The 18,417-nt window shown below is 33.5% G+C and overlaps 3 protein-coding genes across 3 annotated transcripts; 1 reads left to right on the top strand and 2 right to left on the bottom strand.

The window, feature by feature from the left end:
* Window positions 1-998: 998 nt before the first annotated feature.
* Window positions 999-2,513, bottom strand: LOC130826642 (adenine/guanine permease AZG2-like). Its single transcript, XM_057692212.1, has one exon. The coding sequence runs from the start codon at window positions 2,511-2,513 to the stop codon at window positions 999-1,001; it is 1,515 nt and encodes a 504-aa protein (XP_057548195.1).
* A 4,291-nt stretch (window positions 2,514-6,804) lies between these two features.
* Window positions 6,805-14,409, top strand: LOC130826940 (uncharacterized). The gene is made up of 10 exons (XM_057692572.1): window positions 6,805-6,990; window positions 7,287-7,312; window positions 7,474-7,558; window positions 7,656-7,865; window positions 11,783-11,905; window positions 12,181-12,238; window positions 12,598-12,671; window positions 13,214-13,302; window positions 13,387-13,492; window positions 13,720-14,409. Exons 1-9 carry the CDS (start codon window positions 6,910-6,912, stop codon window positions 13,454-13,456), a joined length of 816 nt encoding a protein of 271 aa, XP_057548555.1. The 5' UTR covers window positions 6,805-6,909; the 3' UTR covers window positions 13,457-13,492; window positions 13,720-14,409.
* Window positions 14,410-15,633: 1,224 nt separating this feature from the next.
* LOC130826939 (uncharacterized) lies at window positions 15,634-17,923 on the bottom strand. The gene is made up of 2 exons (XM_057692571.1): window positions 16,998-17,923; window positions 15,634-16,376 (listed from the first exon to the last, which is right to left on the bottom strand). The coding sequence occupies exons 1-2, from the start codon at window positions 17,783-17,785 to the stop codon at window positions 15,749-15,751; spliced, it is 1,416 nt and encodes a 471-aa protein (XP_057548554.1). The 5' UTR covers window positions 17,786-17,923; the 3' UTR covers window positions 15,634-15,748.
* Between the last annotated feature and the right edge of the window lie 494 nt (window positions 17,924-18,417).

An 18,417-nucleotide genomic window follows, 5' to 3' on the forward strand; every position in this document is an offset into this window, starting at 1 on the left:
TTGCAGTTTATAGTTTGTTTTATTTTTAAAATTTCAAAAATATCAAATTTCTTATTTTTGATGGTTTGGTTTTTATATCGTAAACAGGGCGGACTATGAGGATGGACTAGACGGGCCACTATTCAAGTAAAAAAATTAGAAGTACAATATGATACGAAACATAATATATTGATAATTACTAGAAAAATTCATGAAAATTAATGTTAAATGCATGTCAAAGAAAACTGAAAACGAAGTTATAAAAATGCAAATTATTGTAGAGGACTTGTGTTGCATTTATAACTCTATTTCAAAGGAGAGTGTTAGAGTATATAACATATTCTGAGCCTCAACCATTAACTTTAGCTTTTGTTGAGTTGACTCTTCAACGGTGTTATTGAGGGGTGGTTGAAATTCGAACCTGTGACTTGATCTAGACATTGGCTTCTGATACCATGTCAAGAAACCAACTCAACCAGAAGTTTAAACTGATGATTGAGGGCCCAGGATATATAATATATTCTAACATATGCATATATCTCTATTACAAATATATATACTTCCATGTCTCTTTGATTTTGCTATATTACAAATATCAAAGTAAGAGCTTTTTATATATTGGGTTGTATAATCAAAGAAACATAGAGTAGAAGTATGAATACAATAAAACTAAAGCAAGGCATTTTCATAATAAATCTTCTTTTGTCACCTAAGTACAGGACCATCTTGTTAATTTTGAGTGATACAGAGCAAAAGGTAAAAAGGTCTCCTAAAAAATTAAAATATTCCTTTTGTGTTGTATTGTTAATATTTTAACTATATATGTAAAAAGTTCTAATAACTTATATAATATTATACAACAAAAAATTACAAATTATATAATTTAATTCAAGTAATATTAATCAAATATATGAAAACATATTTTTAAGTCGTTAATAATTCGGGGCCTTAGATGAAGTCTAGTTTGTAGTTGCTAAATGGTCGCCCATGCCTAAGTACAAATATTTAAATATTGATATTCAAGGATTTATATCTGTGTTATTAAGTCCATCATCATCTTTTCCTTTAGAATTCTTCTTAATAAGCTTAAAAACTAACTTAACTACCCAACCAATCCAATCATAAAAGTGAAGAACAACATAAACCACAATCCCTCCAATGATCCCATTAGGTATTGAAGAAGTTAACGGCATCAAAATTATGGTAATGAAAGCAGGAATTGCCTCTTTAATATTACCCCAATTAATGTCCTTAGCTAGCTTCATCATAATAGCACCAACCATAACCAAAGAAGGGCCTATTGCCCATGGAGGCACATTAGACAATAAGGGTGCAAAAAATAAGGATAGTGAAAAATATAACCCTATGATCACTGCTGTTAGGCCTGTTCGTCCGCCTTCCTTAATCCCTGTGGCTGACTCTGCGTATGTTGCGATCGGAGGGACTCCAAGTGCCGAACCCAAAATTGTTACTGAGGCGTCTATCATGTAGGCTATGTATTCGTTCTCGAATGTTCCTTTTTCGTTTATGAATTCTCCGATTTCAGCTAAGGTGTATAGTGTTGCTGTGGTTGCTAGTATGTCTATGTATAGTAATGTTATAAGTGATACCCAAGTAGTCCCTTTTTTAAAGGATGTGAAGCTTATTTTGCCTGCTATTTTGTGTATTTTGTGGAAATCTACAACTTTTTTAAAGTATTTATACCTTGTTTCTCCTAATTGTGTCTTTGGGAAGTATGTCATTGGGGTGTTCCTAAACCATGAGATTATGGTCACAAAGAGAATGCCATATATCATACTACCCTGTACATTATGGGCTAATCCAATACCCATGATCAAAAACCCAAAAATGCCCAACCATAATGTTGGGCTTTTCATGTCTTTGATTTGTACTATTGAAGTTAGACTAGGTTCAATTAGGCCCACACCTTGTTCAGATTGAAGCCCAACAAAAGCCATGAAAAGCCCAATTCCTATGCCACATGCAAGCCGAATAGCCGGCGGGATGAACCGACCCAATTTGGCCCGAAGCCCGGTTCCTGAGATCACTAAAAAGACCAATGCCTCAACCATCCAAAGGCCCAATGCATTTGAGTATGACATAGACCCGGTCCCAGACCCGTGAAGCCCAACTAAGGTGTAGGCCATATACATGGTTTGGCCTGTTCCGGGGGCTAATCCAAAAGGGAGATTGGCCAATAGGCCCATAGAAAAACATCCCAATAATGAGACTAATGAAATGGCCACAATCAAGTCACTTTTAACCAATGCAACACAATTCTCAAAGGCGGGCCCATCTTGGCCCGAGCATGTCCCGCCCGTGCCCGAGAGCACGGTTGAGATAACTGTGATAACATACGCCATAGAAAGAAAAGTTGTGGTGGCTGCCCTTAATTCTCTTGTAAAACAACTCTTTCTTTCTTCCAATTTAAAGTACTTTCCCACCTTGTTGTTTGCAACGTTTTCATCTAAAATTTTCCCTATATTTTTCCATGATTTTGATAATCTTATCCAACATCCATGGTTAACTTCCATCCTATATAAAAAATATATATCAAATGAACAATATATTATATTTATTTTATATACGAAAATTGCTAATAAAAAAATGGATGGAAATGGGAAACATCATCTTCTGTATATCAAGTTTAAGATGAGGATTAGTTATATTGTAACTGAATGCTTATTTCATGAACAAGAAAAAGAACAAAGTAATGGGTTAAGTGCAAAATGACAAATATGGTTCATGCTTGAAAGGCTTCAACTACAATTTTAAAGCTCACTTAAAATGCTACTCCTTGTCTGCTTTTTTTTGAAATTTTTCTTAATTTAAGTAAAAGTATTCTAATAATTAAAAAGGCGTAATAAATATTGAATCATATATTCAGAAATGGTAAATGAATTTTTATCAAACACCCAAAATGCATAAATTGACGTGGAGGGCTTATCGCCAAATTATGATTAATGACTGTGCTATGTAAGAGGCTCCGGTGTAACTTTTCGTATAGGATTGGGTAAGAGAAGGCGAGGTTTTAGAGGAGAATCATTAGGGACGGGCATGTTATTTTTTATATTTATACCCATTTAAAATTATATTGTCATGGTGGGTAAAATTTATCCATATCTGCCAAATATATTTTCAAACTTATTTCTATTCAGTATGACTAATTGAGTATACTGTATACCCATTTCAAACATGCCTAAGGGCTAAGATCTACCCCTTGTTTACCTTATTTGTGCTCTATATAATTGCAATTTCTTATAAATTTAATTGTGTATCTAATTTTATAACATAAATTTTGCAATGTAATGACATAAATTAATATTTTTAATTTTTTATCAGTAGTTTTTAATAAAAAAACATTATAATGGATATAAAGTAGTACATTGCGGATATGATTTGGGAGGTATGGGGCGAGTCGAGTGATTATGGGTAAGACGGGTGGATATAGGCGGATAAGACTTCCTACCTACTAGCTACCCATTATTCATGACGGATAAGATTTTTCATACCCATATCCATTTACTACCAATCGAATTTATATTTATACCTGTCTTAATTGGAACAGATGCGATTCAAAACACGTAAAATTATCTGTCACCAATTCGTTGAGAAAGGCAATGAGAATCCAACATAACAGTAACTTAAATGTTTGATTTGACATGGAAAATCTAATTGAGTTTGTGTATAATGAAACTATGATAAAAGCAAAATGGAGGTAAAAAAAAGGAAAATGGAAAATGACAAGCTAGTTAGGAAATTAATCATTCAAGATTTTTTTTGGCAATTAACAAAACAATAGCATGTTATTGTTTTAGATATGCTAGAGAATCTCTACATTTACGGGTAAATAGGGGTGTTTAAAATAAATCCGATAATTCGATATTTATTCAACCTTGTAATCAAACCTGATATTGACTAGATTTCAAAACGAATTCACAACAATGAAAAATTTATGTGGACACAAGACCTGATTTTAAATCAATCCGAAATATTTAATCCAAAATCGAATCGATGACCAAATGAACACCTTTACAATCTGCATGCAAAAGTGATTTGAGAATTAATCCTTTTTGTAAGCGGTTAGAATTGTAGCTCTATTACAATGGTGATAGAAAAACCCTCAAACAACATACTAACTCATAATTCTGAATAAGATAACATTGTTATTGTATGATTGATTGCAAAAAACAATCTTGATTGATATATTTTCAAATAGCTTGATTTATTTCCTAATGATTAATATAAAACAAGATCAAAAAAGATTTTGTTTGATTTATCACCCCAAATAATACTCTTTATCTTTACTCACATTTATTTCCTTTTGATTGTCAAAATTCTTTTAAGTTTGACTATAAAAAACATTTAAAAAATAATTTCAACTCAACTAAAATAAGCATATTTGCAGTGTTAAATCAATCTTAAATTCAAATATTTCAAATTATTATTTATAAATTTTTGTATAAGACAAGCCCATATATTGTCAATTTAAATTTGGTTTTCATATATATTTCATTTTTAAATTTGAATCAAATCTTACTGATGTTCAAGTAAATACTTAATTGATTTTAATTAAAACAATCCTCTTCAACTATGTTATAAAAAGCCATGCAAAGTCCCACATTTTCATATTGGCCTTGCCATAAGTAGTATGTAGTGACTTACATGAGGTTTAGGCTTTCTTAATCAATACTATAATTGTTTGGACAAAAAAAGTTGATGAAATAAGCTATCATTGAGCATTTTGTATTAAAATCAACATTCCAATAAAATAAATTCATCATGGTACATTAGACAAGAAGATGCACAAAATGAATTCACAACTAAATAAGACTACTTTGTAAATTTTATAGAAATCAAATCAGATCAAATCGTTTTAGTCCTTACATCAGACAAGGTCAATTTGTTTATAGAGAGCTTAGTATGCATGTGTAACGAGCATGTTTGCTTCTCGGATGGGCATGTTCCACAACGATAATATGTTAAAATATTGAAAACCTTTTAGCGATGAAAAAATGGCGAGTCTAGTTGCGATGAACTTGCAAAGGGAAACTAAGTGGTCGTTCATATCCGAAACATGCGATGAACTAATTTGTGGCCACATGTGACAAAATTTGCTACACGCACCAACCGTGGTTGCTAAGCTAGTAACAGACTCAGTGAATAATTTGTTTAGTCGCTATCGTGGCGACGGAATGGTGTCCTTGCTAACAGTTTAGTCGCAAATTCATCGTTGTGTTCATCACAATAATTTGTTGGTTAGTTAAGTATTCACAGAGATCATTGTTATTATTTTCCTATGCATAATATCAACGGTAGTAGGTCGTTGAATGAACCCCTGCTTTATATATCTTAAACACCTATTTTAGATATTAAAAAACTCACTTTATTACATACTAAAAACTCATACTATATACATCACAAACACCTACTACACAAACTAATTTAAAACCCCTACTTTATTATCATAAACATATACTTTACATACTAAAAAAAACTCTTACATAATATAAACACCTACTTCATACATCTTAAACACCTACTACACATATCATAAACACCTATTAAAATCTACTTCACATATAATAAACAACAACTTCTCATACTATAAACACCTACTGTAATATTATAAAGACCTACTTTAATGGCTTAACAGCGAAAAGTAGATGAAGTTCATGAAGTAATTTAATGCTTTTTAGAGTAAATGAAATTCTAAATAAAGAAGGAGAGGAGCGCATGTTGGTTATTAAAATTTTTTGATTTTTTTTTTTTGCATTTTTAAAATTTTATTTTTTATATATTGAGCCAATTCAAATAGACGGTCTTTGAAAAAGATTGTCTCTTTTAAAAATCATTAAATCTTCTGTGAGACGGTTGCATATATGTGACCATTCACGGATCCAACTCATTCTACACACGATCTAATAAGAGATCGGCTCTTTCAAGAATCAGTGAATCTCCTATAAGACAGTTGCATACGTGTGACCACTCACATACCCAGTCCATTTTATGCACGACCCACTATTTTGTTTTTTCCTCAAAATAATTTTTTTTAAAATTTTCTTGGAGTTGCCATTTTAAAGTTTAGAATTGAAATTTTAGACCTTAGAATAAACATTTTAAGTTTTGGAATGAATAACTTTGATCTTTTGAAGTAGATATTTCAAGCCCTAGAGTAGTCATTTTGACCAAAGGTGAAAGAAAATCAAAGCTTGAAGTGAGACTTTAAACCTTAAAGTGGAGATCTTAAGAGTTCAAATTGACACTTTAAGTCTTGAAATAGCTTAAGCTCGTAGCGAAAAACAATTAAAAACTTGGAGTAGGGTTTTTAAATCTTGGAATTAACCTTTTTAAGTCTTGACTCTTGAGTATTTTAACCCTTTAGAGTTGGTAGGTCTAAAAATATTTTTTTAGGGTGTCCGTATAATTGCAAAGAAGCGGTAGCCCCATTTTCTTAAAAATCAGTTTCGAAGTCGATTTAAAATAAGAAAAATTGATATTAATAATCCAATGTTTCACTCATATGATGTAAATAATATTACATTTGGATTTTTTTTAATAATACAACCTTTACCCTTAATTTGCTATCAACATAACTATTTATTCTATGATAAATTAATAACACAATCTTTGTCTTTAATTTACTATCACCATAATGTATTATTGTGATGACAACAAACTAAGGATAAATGTTAATTTATCAAAAAATAATTCAAAATTAAAATTATTCATAGAGAATGATTGAAAAGTTAAATTATTAATGTTAATTTTTCAAAATAAAAAAGTTAGAATCAGCCACGTGTATGAAGTACTTTGAACCTTGAGTGTTGGGCCTCTCCGGCTCCATCCAGCATCACCCCTGATTTGATCCTTGAGCAACTCCAGTGTCAAACTCAACGGGGAGGGAAATTAGGTTGCTGTTAGAACAAGATGAAAGCAGTAAAATCCCTTTGTTTTTTAGTTTTTGTTCTTGGCTTATCTGCAGCTGAAGTTTCCCATACCCAAGATCAGGTTTGTTCTTTTTTTAAACCCTCCTTTGGTTTTTAATTATTCTTGCAACTTTAATTTTTCCAAGTGCGTAAGTTTTAATTTCTTGATAAATTGAAGCAAAATCTTCAAAATATAGATAATCACCGATATGTTTGAGTAAAGTATTATGATAAATTTTTCCCTCTTTTCAATTGATCATTCCCATGTTAACCGTTTGAATCATCAATCTGACAATTATATTAAAAAGGAGTTTTTGTTATTGCTTTTATTGTTGATTTGTATTGAAATTGATCCAAATTTACAATTTTTTTCATCAGGGTTTGAACCAAAATGCTGAATTTCGGTAAATATGTTATTCTTTTTCTTTTATGGTTTTATTATCTATATTTTCATAATTCTTCTGAAAATTTTTTGCCTAATATTGTTGGGCAAGAACTATAAATATGTGAATAGTTTAACTTGTAAAAATTGAATTGTTTGTTCCTTCACTGTTTAAATGTTCAGAGATTTAGGCAAGGAAAATGAGCATATTCATGAGGTACACTGCTCTAGGGAAAGAAGTAGGGCGGCTTGGGAAATCATTGAAACGGTATTACATTGCAATGCATTGTTGTTAATTGATAAAACTGGCCTGTTATGAAGCTAGAATTTTTGGTTAATGATAATCCGAAATTTGTAATTGACAGTATTTCATGCCTTTTGTGGAGCGGGAAAGATACAAAATTTCAGGGAGTTGTAGATTACACCCGGATAATGATCTCTTTAGAGATCAGGAACAGCATAAGATTAAGGCTGATGTGAATGAATGGCAATGTGGTTATTGTAAAAAAAGTTTTTTGTCAGAAGAGTTTCTTGATCGGCATTTCGACAGCAGACACTACAATGTTCTCAATATTGTAAGCTGGATTATTCTTTCTTGTTCTTTTTCGCTCTTTGACCAATGAGAATGCAAAACTACTACAAACTCGAACTAGTAATCTATGCTTTTAAGATGTTGCTGTGCTATGTGTTTTATGATCTAGCTGTCGATGAGCCTTGAAAATAGAACTCGTTTTGAGAGTTTCTGCAGTATATTTTATGGATGAATTCTTTTATGTCCTATAATTGTGGATTTTGTACGGTGATCCATGTTTGCTCTTAGAAGATGTGATTTATGTCGATGAGGTTTTGGTTCGTTTGTTTGGAGTTTTGACAGTGAGAGTGTTCTCATGTAACATGGAGAAGAGAATTAGTTTGGATTAAGCCATTAGGAGTTTGCTTGGCCATCATGAACTAATTTAATAATAGAATTTATAATTATATTTCAGACTCTGTAAGGAACCACTCTAACATTTATTTTCTAAAATAGTTAAATACAAGAAATAAATTATGTAAACAAAAATTAAACTAAAATTTAAAATTCAATGCATAAAAATTATACTAATGAATTATTTAAAGATAATTAATGAACATCTAATACTGAGTCTTGTCTTTGTTGTTCGTCAAGGTTGAATTGGAAGTTGGACCTCTTTGACTGCAACTAGTAAATTGTAGATATGCAGGGTGAGCATATCTTATCTGGCCCAGAAGAATCCAACGTCAGTTTGCTTGGGCCTTCTACCCATGTAACATTAGTTTTTTTTCAACTCTTTTGCCTGTATATATGGGCATATTTGTGGGTGTAAACTATAGCAAGCTCAAATGTGAACTTCACTAACTATCCTCTCAGATTCAATGCTTATGTATTACCTGTCACCCTTGACCCTTTACTTTCTTTCACAATCCATAGTTATCTCACCTTATGTAAAATCCTTAATATATTGTAATGGAATGAATTTAAGGCCTTTACAAGGTTATGAGACTTTGTCCCATACCGATTGTATGGGCAATAAATGTGGGGTATTTAGAGTAAATGAGCTTTCTCTTACCTACTACTCTACCAGGGTAGTCTTTTGAGTGAATTTTCTCATTTTCTTTATAACAATGGTATCAGAACCGATTCGGGGTGGTGGCCTAGGTTGTTGTGACCAACGTAGCCGTGACCAACGAAGAAACTTATAGGTGTTTGAATGTAATGGAATGGCTTTGAGGCCGTTACAAGGTTATGGAACTTAATCCCACGTCGATTTTATGAGCTACAAATGTGGAGTTTATAGAATAGATGAGCTCTCTCACCTACTAGGCTAGTCTTTTGGGTGAGTTCTCTCGTTTGTTCTATAACGTATACATGAAATGAGCTAGTAGCTCTATATCCCTTACACAATAACAATGCCTGAGCCTTAAGCCTATAAGATTAGGTGAGCTCTATATCCTTTAAACAAATAAAATACAAAACACTAGCCTAGAAGTGGACGTAACCACATTGGTTAACCTCGTAAATCTTGTGTTCTTGTTTTTTTTTTTTTTTTTTTTGCATTTCATCATATTACTTACATGATTGTCTATTTCAATAGTAGGCTCGTCGTGCAAAAATGTGGTAGTGGTGACAATGCGGTAACAGGGATGATGCGGTTGCCGTACCGCCAAATATCGGCCTAAACCATGAAATATAACTTAAAAGGCGTAAAAACGCGATTTTTTACTCCTTTACAATGCGAATAATGCAAATTAGTTAAATTTGTAAACATTTATGATACAACCAATATGATAGGGTGTGTGTTGTTTTTGCACTATGAGTACATGAGTACACCTTCAAATCACAACCTTCTTCGCTCCTCGTTTCTGTTCCTCAACTCGAATCATACTTGTTGCTAATATGCCCTTGTCTTTGGCTCATCACTTGTCACTTATGACTTCCCAAACTTATGAGTATTTCCTCTAGTTAGAAAGGTATGTTACTTTCAAGCTATCGGTTTGGTGTTGGAATTTTCTTAGTTTGAATATACCCTGGCTTTGTGATTTGGTTTTTAAGAGTAGATATAGGTTTGCATGTTCTTCATGACATCCTAAAACACACTCTTTTTCTTGTATAATCCTTTATTAATGATACTTGTTGTGCAAATTTTATTTAACCGCAAGCGCACGGTGTACGTGTAGCTGCGGGTCGAACACAGGAAAGCGGGAATAAATAGTTCGCTAATTTCTACCAATTATATTGCTCATGGAGAAAAATGTTTGATTGATTTTTATATAACAAACTAAAAATGCAATAAGAAAATGGGTTGAAACTATATGATAAAAGATCTAGGGTGTCGGGAATCCCCTAAATTTTTGTATGATCAAAATCTTATTAAGGTCTATGAAATGTCGGTTTAATTGTGTGATTAAACATGATCTTGTTAATTTCAAACTCTCGCTTTGTTGATTAACTATTAGATTTAGGCTCTATTGATTCACACGCTAATTTTATTGAACGAATTAATAAGAATTTAACTAGAATTTACCCTAAAGCAAAGTTGATCCTAATCTCACACGCTAGTTCTATTGATTAGTCCAACAAAGCATATTTAATTTAGGGTTATTAGCACAATTTAATCACTTTAATTCTAATTTAGTAGACACTTTCAATAATCAAACCATACTTGAATTATAGGTTCAAATCCTAACCCTAGAAAATTGATTTACTCACTATTCATGGTGGAAACAATGAACAAAAATCTAAGATGATACTAAACATGAATAAATATGATAATATTAAAACTTGCAAGAGAAGCAATAATTAAACAATAAGAAATACAACAATGAATTAAAAGATAAAAGTATGAAGAACAATAACACTTTAATTAAAGAATGATTGATTGAAGACAATTAAAGTTTACTAATGAAGGATTAACACTAGTACAAGAAATTAAATGTAAGAAAAATTAAATGCTAAAGGAAACGTACAATTCTCAAAGGAAGATTAATGACAAACTTAATGAAAAACTAAACTAAAAGATGAATTAAAGAGCAAAACTAATGGAAAAGAGTAAAAGAGAAGGAAAAAGGAGGAAGAGAGAGGAACCCTAATCAGTTATTTGGGCCTATTTATATCACTAATGAAAAATTAACCTAAAATTTAATGAAAAACCGCCTTAAAGAATAGCACGTGATGCTGGTTGCCTCGTTGCCGAGTCGGCTGCCCCTATAATGAGACAACCGCCGAGTCGACTTAAGGTTCTGGAAAGATGGGCATTTGGTCAGTGGTCACTCACTTCATCCTCACGCCGAGTTCGCGTTTGCTGCTGGAAAATCATCTCTTTTTCTTCATTGGCCACCGAGTCCGCGGTCGCAAATCTCCCCCTTTAGCCGACTCGGCTTTATCTACTGGAAAGTACTCTCTTTGTTTCAATAGCTGCTGAGTCGTCGAGGTCCATTGGCACCCCTTAGCTGACTCGGCTTTATGTGCTGGAGGGGATTTAACATTGGAAAATTGACTTTGAACCTTTTCCTTGATCTTTTCTCACATGGCTTGATGTTTTCAAGGGTTTGATCCCTTCTTGATGTCCTGTAAGCAGGATTAACCATAATATTCACAATAAACAACGCAAATGTATATGACCCAATTTGACCATGAAATACCAAATAGAGCAAAACAAGCTACAAACGGCCTTATCACCACTAAACCACCGAGCATATAAATAACCACAATAAGTACAAATAATTTCACTTATCAAATATCTCATGTAAGCTTGTAGATGCATTCTGGACACTTTCTTGCGTCATAAATGAAGTGGGGGAGTAGTCTATCCAGTTAATCTTAGATGGCTACTGCATTTGTCAAATAAATATTCAATTTAAGCTTCAAGAAACCTAAACTTCTAAGTTATTTTTTAAAAAACTTGATTTAATTATTATATTTGTTTTTTTGTTCTTTTTCACTTCCAAAGATGTTTATGTATCACATCTGCTGCAGACTGGAAGCAAGTGCTTGGCTGATTTATGTAGTGCATTGCATTGTGATCATGTTCTGAGTTCAAAATCGCCTCGAACCAAGTGCAATCCGGCAGCAGCTGCAAGAAATCGCCACTTATGTGAGGTTGTTTTGTTGATGTATGAGTTACTCTGTTTAGTAATCACAGAGGAGGGGCAGAAATGAGGAGTCTTGTAATTTCTTTCTAAATTTAGTTCATCACGAAAAGGGGGAAGCTTGATTTTTCCGATTCCCCTTCCTTCATTATTTCATATCCAAACAAGAAAACATTGGGCCCGTATTCTCCCTCCCCTCCTCTTTGCTTCAAATACCTTTGTCCAATACACTGTTATTGATTCTTGATACATTGGCTTGTTTTAACACCGACATGTAACGTGCAGAGTCTAGCTGATGCCTGCTTTCCTGTCAGTCAAGGACCATCTGCAAGCCGGCTTCATGGTACTAACATGTCATACAAAGTTTATTGTGTTGTTCTTGTTCCTCTTCATCTGTATTATGTATTGTTTTTAACAAATATTGATAGTAAGGCTTGAACCTGGGAGAATGCCGTCACACACTAATATTTTAAATAACTTAACCAATACACTTATTAGCATATTTAGAGATATAACTTGTTAAATGCTATTAGTTGAAAGCACTGAACTGGGCTGCATCCGCCCCCGAGTATGTGGGCATAGTGGAAATTCTGCAACGAAATTAAGTTGCACTAAAGAATTTGCAATTTCGGGATTACCCAACTTTCACTAATCTCATTGTCGAGGATTCTTAACTCTTGCAACTCTTCACTTTTCTGGCAGAGTTATTTTTGGAGCAGTTTTGTCACGCTCACGCTTGCACAGGAGGAAGAAAACCGTTCTCAAGAGGAGGAAGGGTAATGTTTCCTTCTTATTTTACAAGTAAATAAATAGCTAAAAAAAAAAAAAAACTATTATTGGGAATTAAAGCTTCTGTCTGGTTTTTTTCCATTCATCTTTGTCACAACATATACAAGCGTTCTTCTTATGTTCGGCAATGAATTCTGCGATCATCAACTCTATTTTTAGGAAAATAGATCAGTGTTAGTAACTCGTTTGCTAGTAAAATTTATCTACTGCTCGCTTGGCCTTAAAAGATATAGCTCATGTAAGAAACTTGAATAGTTATAGGTGAAAGACTCGAGCTGTGCGTTATAGAGTTATGTAGCAAGATTCAATTTTTTGTCAAATATGGGAAGCGAGATTTTAAGCTACTTTTGTGAGAGAGCGTCCCTCGGTGAGACGACCTTGCTAATGATCGTATTAGTTGGACTATTCAATCCATGTATGGAGAACGTCTCACGGTGAAACCGTCTCACAAAAGAATTTGTGCGAGATTTTAGCCCGACTGTAGATTTATTTTAGTACATGTTTAATTTGCTATTATACATCTATACAGAAGGAGACAAGTGTGCTGTACATGGCTGCCTCAATTATGTCATTGATGCTACTTCCCCTTTTCTATGTACTAGTGTGTTTGCACCAGAGGTAATCAGAAATATCTCTAAACCCTACATTTCTCCTTCTGCAATGGTTTCAGACTGAAATTAACAATGTTTTCCTTTATTTCAGTGAAACACGAAAAAATACGCAGGAGCTTAAGCGAATCTCAAGATTAAGTCGCAAATCAAAACCGTTATGATCAATCAGTGAACACTGCAGAAATAGGCAAATTGATGTAAGTACACTCAGTGAAACATAATTCGCTAGTTAGTTCGCCTTTTGAATTCGCAATTCGCTCGAAATGGTTCAAAAATAGCCTAAAACCGACCATAATTCGCTTTCATCAATTCACGATTTGCGATTCGCGAGGTAGTTAGTGAATCATGTGACACTAGTACAACTATTCAAGTTTCATCGTGTATTTGTTGCTTGGTCAAAACTCAAACCATTTGTTCAATCTAGGACAACTGTGAAAACAACTTGGCACACATTCATGCGCGGGTGAAGCTTCTGGATTTCGAAACTGGTTCAACTTCATGTTCATGGTTCCTCTTCCTTGAGAAATTGAATTTATTACGGTCTTACGGGTAGCTAATCGTAAGACGGGATTGAGCGTCACCTGAGAATTGATATACGGCATCTTTGTCTTCACAATATGAGAATCTAATAGTGTGCGTTGTTAAAGACGCACAGAAAGCACAGATATTACGGAATTCAATGAAGCAAATATTGCAAGAGTATGCTCAAAAATCATACAGCCAGTCCCAACAATCATCTGCTTCAAAGTTGTCATAGAAAATCAGATTACCAACATAACCTGTGTTGTAGGCCATTTTTATATTTATGTTTTATGTTCGAGTTAGAAGTGAGCGTCAAGTTATTTTTTAACTCTTCCTTTTTCGTTAGACTGTAATTAACAATCTTTTGGGATTAAGGATCTGACATTGTTGTTGCTGTTGTGTGTAGTCGCCTAGTCAGTAACTCAGTACTCTCGGTAGTCTGTAGGTTGTCATTCTACCTTGTTTTCTTTACTTAGAAAGTACACAGGTGAATATAAGTAGACTATAACAATGTCTTCTTGAATAGAGCATTTAATTGTGACAAACTGTTCACTTAATAGATAGCTTTCTTGTATATTTTTTTTCTCGGCAACAATTTCTTTACTAAATCATGAAAAAACAAAATGAGGAGCTCCTTCATAGGTATGTGGTCTCCATAAGATGGCATCTCATATGTACAGTCTTGAATAAATTTTGTGGGTTAAGTGGGTTCATGAGGATTATATCAAAAATAGAGAATGCTGAGACCGTGAGACCGAGAGTAATTGGTTAGTTTAGTTGTTAAATGCTTTCTCTTTCACTCTTATGATAATGATTTTTACCACTTACTATACTAGAAAAGATTGAGTTTCCCTCGCCTCATACTTGTAGGGGATTTTCAGCCTTAATTCGGAATAAAAAATGATTTTTGTTGTTAGGTTCCAACTCACGTCTTTGAATTTAGTTTTTCTTGAGCATAATCAATGCTCAATTAGAAAAGTTTATGCATCTTTGAATATTAATGGAACCATAACACATTGGAACAAGTGGTGTGGAATACTACATCCCCAAGCACAAAACTGTGTTGTGGACCTCAGAATAAGCTGCAAACTAGAAATATACTCTTCCACCCTGCTCGATTTGCCACATTTTTTGTTTTTGACGTGAGAACTTTTTTAGCTCAAACATTGCAAAGTGAGTGAGATAGAGGAGTATTTCAGCATTAGGGTATAAAGGGTTCATCTCATTGAGTCCTTGTGCCTCATTGAGGTCAATTCTTATAGGTATAAGTACAAGATGATGTCATAGGAACCATTGATCAAAATCATGAGGAAAAGCAAGCTAATTCAAAACCAAAGAATTTGAATTGTTGCATTCAAAAGTGTTAATTTTTGGATTTAGAGCTAGGATTATAGCCTTTTGGGAGGGGAAAGTGCATACCCCAAGGCTCAAGCTATGTTGTTTTGCAAATTAAAAATATATCATAGAGTAAATACACCTTTGTGAGGAAAATTCATCAAGTGAGCAAAGTTCGATAAACCAACTCCAGTTGATTTGTTTCTCTCATATAGCTTCAGCAAGCCCCGTTTTGGCTTCTTTTTTCGCTTCGTGATGGGAGAGGTTTCTCTCGTATAGCTTTTACAAGTCCTGTTTTGCTTCTTTTTTCGCTTCGTAATGGGAGAGATTTCTCTTGTATAACTTCTGCAAGCCCCGTCTTGGCTTCTTTTTTTTTTTCACTTCGTAATGGGAGAGGTTTCTCTTTAGATCCTTTCCCATTGTCTTATAGGTATATCTTTTACGATTGATTATACAATTATTTATTTATCAAAGAACCATGACCAAAAATGAATTTTTTTTCCTATTGCATATGATACAAAGTTATACATACTTCTAGTAGAATACTAGCCTAATAGATTAGCAACATGTAATCCACAAAACAAAGAATGCTGCACTTATGGAGCAATTACCCCAAATGCAACTGAAATCAGTTCATTAGAAAGAAGAAAACCCTCTGGATCACTAAGCCGGATGAACGCAACCTTATCACTGAACTTGTCCTCAGCAACGAGCAACGTGTTAACTTCAAATGCCGGTAAAATCTTCCTTTCTCCATCGAGGAAGAGCATATGTCCACTTTCTACATAAGGTCTATAAGCTTGCCCAACAGAATAGGCAAGTGAGGCACCGAAATCTTGAGCAAATGACTTGACATCTAATCCTCTTGCAGTTCTTAGTGATAACATCACAACATCTATTGCCTTATCCTTAGTATCAACATCGCCACTCGCTTCATGTTTCATCAGCCCGTTCTCCAAATTCTCGATATACTTTGCATATTCTCTCATTCTTCTCGGTCTTGAAAATCTCGAACCATTGAGATAACTCGCGGAACCAAGACCAAAGCTGTAGAATGATTTGTTCTTCCAATAAGTAAGATTGTGTTGACATTTAAACCCACTCTTTGAATAACTGCTGATTTCATAATGATCATATCCTGCACTTGTAAATGATTCTGAAGCCATTTTGTAGAACTCTGCAGATTGGGATTCACTTGGTAAAGGAAACTCTCCTGGTGTATACCTGCATTCCACCATTTTCATTCTCATTCAACCATAGTTATCAGAATTCCGATTCTAATCTACGATTCTACGATCCTACGATTAAAAAATAAGCGACCGATCCGGATCATAGGTAGGATCTTAATGTTGTAGAATTGTGCGATCCTACTTAATTCAAGTATTTAGGTGGTAGGATCATAACACAATCCTACGATCCGATCCTAAATGGGTAGTTTTAATTGTAAAATATTTTCAAATAATACTCTATACAGATTCCACTTACAATAAATATATATTTAAAATAATTATATTAATACCTTATAAAATTCAAGTTTTTCTTGATTTGCAGTTTAAAAATAATTATTAAAAGTATTTTTTTTCAAAACTTAATAGATGAAGGCAAATAAATTTTTACTTACACCTTAAAATTACACCTTAAAATTACAAAAGAGAACAAATATAATTGATAATCAGTAATCAAAACACATTAATGCATATTGTAGGATCATACTATCCTGCAATCCGATTACAGCGATTTCAATCCTACCCCTCAACGATCCTAGGTTGAATTCCAATCTTAATAACCTTGCATTCAACGACCATAAACAAGAATTAAAGTCTTAAAAGAAGTAAATTCACTTACAATACGCCAAATTTAGTATCTTTTTCAATTTGTAAATCATAAACAGATACATGGGTGGGGTTGGCATCAATTGTAAGCTGCAAGCTTTCACTCCACATTTCTGGGGTCTGGTTAGGGAGGGAAGAAATCAAGTCCATACTCCAATTTTCGACTTGACATGACTCGACAATATCGATTGCTTCGAAAACTTCGTTAAGCCCATGAGCTCGACCACAAGCCTTAAGCAACTCATCTTGAAATGCCTGCACACCAAGAGACACTCTATTCACACCCAACCCCATAAATTCCCTCAGTTTATCAGCAGTGAAAGTACCAGGATCCATTTCCATGCTTATCTCAGCATTCAAACACACCCCATATTTTGATTTTAATGTATCAAGAACCAAAGATACAAGCTTTGGTGGGACCAAAGAAGGGGTACCCCCTCCAAAGAACACAGTTTCAAGAAGTGGGCATTGAACAAAATCCAAAGTTGTAGCCTTAATTTCCCTGCATATCAACTCAATGTAATCAACAAATCGAGGGTCATCGTCATATGATTGATTTAGGGATGATCCTAAAGCGACAATAGGGAAATCGCAGTAATGACAACGTTTCCTACAGAAAGGAAGGTGAACATAAGCTGAAGTTGGAGGGAGCAGATAAATAGGAGTTTGTTTCATTGGGGCATTTTGTCGAACAGTAGCCGTGCATTGCGTTTGAAAATTTTTAACAGTTAAACATAATCTGGGATCTTTGCATTTCAAGTGAAGAATCGATGAAACAGGTGAGAAAATTGTTTTAAGCATCTTTAGTGCTAAGAATAAGTGGCTTTTGGAGGGAAATGCACATGAAAATTGAAATGACTAGTTTGGGACGTTTTGATAAGATAAGAATGTATTACAACACTTAGTGTTATCTTAGAAATAATAACTATCACTTTCGTATGTGAGACTTTGGATTTGGTTGTCGTAAGTCATTTTCTCTCGACTTACTTTGTAATTAAAAAAAAAATCAATTGTTAATGTATGATTTTGAAATAAGAAAATTGTCAATAATAAACTATTTTGTTTGATCTGCTGAAAATAAATTCACATATTATTTATTTTTAAATAAACTTACTTATTAGGTATATATTTGCTAAATATAAAATCACTTGTTGTTTATAATCATCTTCAAAACTTCTTTGTAAGCCAAGAATTAGAAATAACAATTGTTAGGTTTATTTTCAGCAATTATACCTATAGAGGTGAGTTTATAATTGAGTTTATTTTTAGCAAATCGAGTAAAAATTGAGTTACTCTTGACAATATTCCTTTTTGAAATTTGGAATACTCCCCTCCGTCCCTCTTGTATGTGCACTTTAGAATATTTGGAGAGATAAATTCAAATAAAAATTTTAAAGAATATATTAAAGATAATTTTTTGAAATTTTGTTAGA

This window comes from Amaranthus tricolor, chromosome 11 (genome assembly GCF_026212465.1).
Source record: "Amaranthus tricolor cultivar Red isolate AtriRed21 chromosome 11, ASM2621246v1, whole genome shotgun sequence".
Lineage (NCBI taxonomy): Eukaryota > Viridiplantae > Streptophyta > Magnoliopsida > Caryophyllales > Amaranthaceae > Amaranthus > Amaranthus tricolor.

Bases quoted from the DNA above. Each gene is read 5' to 3' on its own strand.
- LOC130826939 (XM_057692571.1), bottom strand. From the start codon at position 17,785: ATGCTTAAAACAATTTTCTCACCTGTTTCATCGATTCTTCACTTGAAA. The intron at 16,377-16,997 runs GTAAGTGAATTT...GGTGGAATGCAG, and splicing joins GATACTAAATTTGGCGTATT to GTATACACCAGGAGAGTTTC.
- LOC130826642 (XM_057692212.1), bottom strand. From the start codon at position 2,513: ATGGAAGTTAACCATGGATGTTGGATAAGATTATCAAAATCATGGAAA.
- LOC130826940 (XM_057692572.1), top strand. From the start codon at position 6,910: ATGAAAGCAGTAAAATCCCTTTGTTTTTTAGTTTTTGTTCTTGGCTTA. The intron at 6,991-7,286 runs GTTTGTTCTTTT...TTTTTTCATCAG, and splicing joins TTTCCCATACCCAAGATCAG to GGTTTGAACCAAAATGCTGA. The intron at 12,672-13,213 runs GTAATGTTTCCT...ACATCTATACAG, and splicing joins CGTTCTCAAGAGGAGGAAGG to AAGGAGACAAGTGTGCTGTA.